Here is a 7,123-nt window from a genome sequence, read left to right on the forward strand (position 1 = left end):
AGAGAAGATTGTCGCTCCATGTAGTTCGTCCAACAATTCATCGATCATTGGAATGGGAAACTTATCTAGTACCGTCACCTTGTTTATGGCTCTATAATCTACACAGAAGCGCCATCTTCCATCCCTTTTCTTCACTAATAAAACTGGAGTCGAGAAGGGACTGGTGCTTGGCCTGATAATTTCGGCCGCTAGCATCTCCTTAACCAATTTCTCGATCTCATTTTTCTGAACATGTGGGTAGCGGCATGGCCTATCACACTAATAGGAGCTGTTCCTGGTTGCAAGTGGATGGCATGATCCCTGTCTCGTTGTGGTGGCAGCCCTTTAGGCTCTTCAAAAACATCCCCAAATTCACCCAACACCTCTACAATTTCTGTTAGTTGCTCATTCTGTCCCCTTCCAATTTCGACCCCCATACTACCTAATTCAAGAAGCACACCCTCATCACCTTCCTTGAATGCTTTCATCATGGCCTTCAAGGTGACTAAAGTCTTACTCAAACTTGGATCCCCTTGCAAGTTCATGGTAGTACCACTAATCTGGAATTTCATCGTGAGAGTTTTCCAGTCAACCTTGGTCGGCCCCAATGATGATAGCCACTTCATCCCTAAAATCACATCGGAGCTCCCCAAATCCAAGAGAAGAAATTCTTCCACTACTTCAATGTTTTGGAGGGATAATTGCACTCCCTTGCATACCTTGGCACCTTGCACTGCCATACCAGTGCCCATGATCACCCCATATCCAGGTCATGGTAGTACCACTAATCTGGAATTTCATCGTGAGAGTTTTCCAGTCAACCTTGGTCGGCCCCAATGATGATAGCCACTTCATCCCTAAAATCACATCGGAGCTCCCCAAATCCAAGAGAAGAAATTCTTCCACTACTTCAATGTTTTGGAGGGATAATTGCACTCCCTTGCATACCTTGGCACCTTGCACTGCCATACCAGTGCCCATGATCACCCCATATCCAGTTGTATCAGTTCTTGGTAATCCCAGCTTTTGTACTAACTCGGCANCTATACTCTCTCACCGACTTCTCTTGTCGGAGCGCCAGGAAGCGTTCTTCCATGAAGCCTTCCAGTGAAGACCGAAATCGAGCCCGCAGCAGCATCTTGAGCGATTCCCAATTTTTTATGCTCCTCCTTCTCTGCTCCCATTGGAACCAAGCGAGCGCATCTCCTTCGAAGCATAGTTCGGCTGACTCTAATTTCTCTGCATCTGTTAATTGGTTCACCAAGAAGTACCGCTCGGCCTTGAAGATCCAGTCATCTGGATTTTGTCCCATGAAAATCGGCATCTCCAGTCGCCTCGCTTTGATTTCGGGTTCCAGTGTTCACCTGAGCCTCCAGTGTTGACCCGACTGCTCGCCTCGACTCCAGACAAATTTTTGAACGGTAGAGCATACTCCGAACCCTTACCTCCTCGCCCCATACATTTTTTCTCTCTTTCCGCTTCTTCCCATTTCAATCTCATGAAGGTGAACTGCTCCATAATTAATTCCATATTTTTTTCAACATTCTGCACCCTTTGCATTTCTATCTGCATCCTATCGATCCCAGTCTGCATCTCCTCCATCTGGCTTTGCAATTTTTGGTGAACCCCTTCCAACTCTCACACACAATCTGATAAATTCACCATCCCGATCGTAATGGCTCTGATACCAATGATAGCTCCAAGAATTTTATTATGAGAATTTCCATTGATAAACGGAGATTACAAAAGAGTGAATCTACTATAAGATAAGCAGATTCTTTATTCAATAATAAAAAGAAAAATTAATAAGATCAATAGACATTCGAGAGGTCCACGCTCTCCGAGGAATCTCCCACTTTTCTGGATCATGGTAACGTGCTGATTCCCCTTATTTATATGTGATTTTCCTCCCCAATTATTGCTGTAATTGAATAATTGGTGCTGCTGAAATTAAGTAACTGATTATGGGATTATGTAATTGGTGCTGGAATTATGCCGTCTATGGATTGGGGGTCTATCACATATTTGTGTAAAATAGAAGTCAAGGGAATAACCTTCTAATAAACTCTACTATCTTTCCGTTTTTCAGAATTGTATAGAATTTTTTGATTCGTCATCCATATTCATGAATCGTTCATTAGAATATTAGAATCGCCACTCTTCAATTACAGATATTTTAGATATCCTAATAAGATTTCATCCCATACACTTGATCATCGTCGACATCTCATATCGAGGCACTACTGAAAAATGGTTTCTTAAGAACTTATCTATTGTAGCATGAATAAATTTGTTTGTTTATTTCAACTTCTCAACCTAGTCCAATTCTTTCCCTTTTCTTGCATAGGCATGAAAAGATCATGTAATGCATTAGATATCAATTAGACTGAGAACACAATACTTCATCAGAGTAACATTTCAAATTGCAGCTAGTAATCCAGTCATAATTTTTTACGAGAAAGTATGCCTATTTCAGCCCAGAACTGGCCAACATTTCAATTTAGTTCAATATATGGTGTGTGAACTTAATCATATTGTTCATCTATGCGGGATCGACCAAATATTCCTTAATTATTTATAAACATTTTTTTAGGTGGCCATTTTTAGATCCCCATTATAACTTTCTTCTTTGTAATAGGAAAACCAGCTACAATGAGTTGACAAAGTCTTCATATTGACAGTGAACTGCAGTAACTCTGTAGATTTTGGTTTGCCTTTTCCTCCTTTAGTTTTGCTGGTTACTGCTCATGTAATTTAGATTAGTGCTTAATCCATAACATGTCTTGCCAAGCATATGTAAGCATTAACCACGAATATTGACTAAAATACTTAAGTAGTTTTGCAACAGAAAATCATTAAACAGCTAAAAAATCAGTTAGAACTACAACAATTTTAATTTCATTTCTCCTCTTTTATATCAAATTATTTGATCCCAATTCTCAAACAATGAATTCACTTATGAAGCTATTCATTCTCACAAATTCACAGCACGTTTGACTGTGCTTAAAAGCATTTCCTCTCAGCAACTAAGCACAAAGAAGAACAAGAAACGGGTAAAATAACATTATAAAGAATTATAGCTCACAGAGGGAAAGCAACGAATGCCAAGATTCTTTGGTGGAGGAGTAATTTCAATGACTTTATAGGGGTAATTGTTTTGACCCCCTCTCTCTTTCTCTTTTTTTCTGCATTGAATTTGGGGCGTCTGTATATGCCAACCAAAAATCACCAGTAAAATTCAATAATTCAACAATGTCAAAAAAATTAACAAATTATAATTCAAACTTAGAAACAATTATAGTTCATAAAAATATTGCACCTTTCGTAATGTCGAAAAGCTAGAAATCGTTGCCATTTTTCTTCTGTTGCTTACTCTCTGGTTTTGGCTGATCTTCTTCTGCTCTCTTTCTCTTGATTGTATGTATTGGGTAAAACGAGATATAATTTGAGGTAAAATATGTTTTATTTCGATTTACGAAGAAATGGTTTTGGCGAATTGATAGAAGATTTTTCAGGTGGAAAAGGAATACAGACAACGAATACGAACGACGAGTTTTTGTGGCTGAGATCTCTTCATTTTCTGGAATAAATTCATTTATTAGAAATTAATATTCAATAGCTAGTTTTATGACAATTGAAAGCTTAAAAAATTTAAAAGAAATGACCACTTTCACATTATCATTTGTAAAAACGTTCAAATTTTATTCAATAATGTAAACGAAAATACCCTCGTTAGTAATTTATAATTTCATAGTAAACAAAATTTTTTATGTAATTAAAAAGTATCGACCAATAAAATTTTGACACAACATCTATACTACTTATTTCAAAAAGTATTAATGTCAATTCACATTAAATACTAACTTTACACATGAAAGCCGACCGGACCCAACCCTAATATTCAAAAACCATAGAACTCTTCCAAGCTCACCCACTTCCTCTTATTCACTTTACTTTTGTAGCCCTAAAAATTTCTTTCCTCTCGTCATTACTTGACACTACTCCAACTGTCAGAATCTCCATTGTAGATCGTCAATCGCCACTTTGTTGCCTCTTTTTCTCTCTCTCGATTAGATTCTTACTTATTTCTCATTAACATTTTTTTTTTGGTTGAGTTACTGTACATCATTTCTTCCTCTTTTGATTGTCTTGGTCATCAAGTAAAAATAATAGATAAAATATATTTATAAATCAGAATTATGTGGAAGATTTTCCGTTCATTGAATTTTAATGCTATAAATGGAGTCTTAAAATTTTGAAAAGTTAATTTTCTTTGATTTTTCTTTGGAGCTATGGATGTTGGTCATAGTGGTTGATTGATCTATGTTGGCATTGCTTTCTAGTTGATTATTTTATTGAATAGAATTTTTTGCAATCTTGATTAATTTATATTTGGTTAGTTGATAAACTTGTAGTTGTTTGTTGTTTGATTAAATAGATAGCCTATTCATTTCTTGAACTATGTCAATTAAGCACGATTTACTTGTGCAGAAATTTACTGGACTAGGTGATTTTGTTAAAATTGATTGATTTGACCATTTAAATGTCTTGGAGTGTTGCATTGTTACTAAATATGGTTGATATTACTTGTACGAGGCTCAATAAAATGAAAAAAAAATCATGGTTTCATTTGCTTGAGTTCGGCAATAATTCGAAAATAATGCTTAAAGGAGACTTGCACATGTACCGTAGGACATGAGTGTATATGGATGGTGAATGATCCATTTGATAATGCAAAGAATGTTTTTATGGTGTTCTAACGATTTTTTTAGCTACATGATGTTTCAGTTTATGATCCAAGTATTGTGTTAGCTAGGGATAGATTGCCTTATTTAATTAATTGTTACTAGGTTGAGAAGTGGAGATCCTAAATGTATGCTCGTTATTCCTTTCATATGGAATTCATAGTGATTTCTATAACTATAAAATTATTGAGCTAGATGTATGGATATAATCCTCCAGAGCTTCAAAACGAAAAAAGTAAGGTTTTTTATGTAATTTATTGGATGGAGACATGGAGTATATCCTTAATATAAAATAGCTTATTCTACAAATTCATATTGATTGGTTGGAGAATACTTCTTCAAAGTCACTAAAATCTAGACGGTATAAAATCCATGTAAATTATATCATCTTAGGAACTTCAAGTTTTGAAGGGTTTCAAATGTGAAATTTATTTTAATAGTTTCATAACTTTTTAAATGTATTCAAGATTAGAATATCTTATTCTATGAATACTGTTATATTTGGTGTATTGTATTTACTATCTTAAAAGTGGATAGCATAATAACTTTCTAAATGTATTCAAGATTAGAATATTTTATTCTATGAATACTTTTATATTGGGTGTATTGTATTTACTATCTTGAAGGTGGATAGCATAATGCTAGAGGGAAAATTCGAAGCATTGGGCTTCAAAACTTTTGTTAAGTTTTTATCTTTGGTATATTGTATTTACTATTTTAAAAAGGGATAGCATAACAAATTATTGTTACGTTGAGATATGTATAATTTCAATCGTTAATGCGGTCAACTTGTGATTTGCTTTTGTAGTGGGGACTACTTCATTACTGCAATGATATGTCAATATGTTCCGTGTGCCTTTAACAGGTTTTTATAAATAGTTAGAATTTTAAATTCTTACATTTTGTTGAATCTGTAGGCATCAGTTTATGGGCACCTATTTGATTAGATAGCAGCCATTTTCCATGGTTGAGTGGTTTTATATGTTTCTTAGGTCATTTTATTTACTTAGTAGGTTTTCGTATTGTTTGCTTTTGTTATTTGTAGATGACTTCCTTACATAGATATAAAATTTCAGAGGAAGAGCGAGTTCCTGCTCAAATTTCACAAGTTGGCAACATAAGATACATTAAGTTGTCCTCGAGAAATTCGATGCACAACAAAAGAGCATGTTCTAGGACAGTTGCATATGACATATTGGGAAGTTGCCGAAGCTCAAACTATCGGTGCAATTAATTCATGAAATGGTAAATAGATCGGAGTTCACATTAATCACCAGCTTGAAGTGTGGTCAAGTACCTAAAGGGTTCGCTTCCGACAAAATCCTAGAGAAAATCTAGCTACGGGACAAAATGTTTACAATACAGATCGAGTAGCTTGTAGCGACCTGGATAAGGTTTTCTTGAAATGTGCCAACCTTAATGATCATTACAAGCTTGTGTAGCGTTAATTATTGAAGAGGTATTCAACTCAAGTTATCGAAATATAGGGATACATCCTGAAACTCTCTCTATCATAGACGACTTGGATTTCTTCAATGCCTATCCATAGGGAACAATATGTTTTAAATTTCTCATCGAATCACTGCTACATGGATGTGGGATAAAGGTAGACATGGTAAAAGTCAACGTGTGAAAAGATGTCTTATACATTGTATGTATTCCCTCTTACTATTTAGGTATAGATGTGTCCTTATTTATTTCATTTCTATTTATTCCACATTGTGGTTGACGCTGTGTGCTACTACTGAAGAAGAATTGCAGCCATACTTTGCTAATTTGGTTGTTTTGAAAGATTTAGCAAACCCCGTTTTGGATAGTCTTGTTGTTCAGTCAACTAAAATATAAGATTGTTCACCAGAAGGTGATGTGATACGAATCTAATCATTAATGACTCAAAAGACGATGAACAAATGCATGTCGTTGTTCCCTACATTCCTCAACCGAGGAGCCGCCACTGTTGGGTGAGTCTTCATTCAATTCTATTTCTCGATTTAGGAAACGAAGATGAGCCGAGCGAATGTAGAGTTCATGATTTTATTGCCGATTGTGAGATCATCCCGATTGAAATCCCATCGAACAAACACCATCTTTTGTTTAGGATTCAGTATGTTGACGAGTTGGTGGACAATGTTGGACCAAGTCCCGATATCATGGGAGATGTCATCATCATAAGCTTCGACAACGACGATGGTAGTGAGATATCTTCTCTGTCCGTTGTTGAGGACATGTAGATTTCTTCGCTTATTTGGTCATTTTGTGAATACTTCAAATAAGAAACTCATTGTCATTGTCATAATCTATGTTAATGAAGTGGTAAAGTTAATGTAGCTTGATAGTTTACGAACTCCTCAGTATGATTTCGAATTATCGTTGTTTTAAATTTAGTATGTGGCTATGTA

General features: G+C 35.5%; 1 protein-coding gene across 2 annotated transcripts in view; it reads right to left on the reverse strand.

The window, feature by feature from the left end:
• The window catches only part of LOC111404265, a 7,037-nt gene extending 3,481 nt beyond the window's left edge, over positions 1 to 3,556 (reverse strand). The window contains exons 1-2 of one of the 2 annotated variants that reach the window (XM_023033080.1): positions 3,299 to 3,550; positions 3,065 to 3,184 (exon numbers count right to left, since the gene is read on the reverse strand). In XM_023033080.1, the coding sequence (XP_022888848.1) occupies positions 3,065 to 3,184; positions 3,299 to 3,334 (156 nt within the window). In that variant the 5' untranslated portion in view covers positions 3,335 to 3,550. Of the gene's footprint in view, positions 1 to 3,064; positions 3,185 to 3,298 lie in introns of both variants that reach the window. The other variant, XM_023033081.1, reaches the window with a different exon arrangement.
• Positions 3,557 to 7,123: the final 3,567 nt, after the last annotated feature.

Source organism: Olea europaea, chromosome 11 (genome assembly GCF_002742605.1).
Source record: "Olea europaea var. sylvestris chromosome 11, O_europaea_v1, whole genome shotgun sequence".
NCBI lineage: Eukaryota > Viridiplantae > Streptophyta > Magnoliopsida > Lamiales > Oleaceae > Olea > Olea europaea.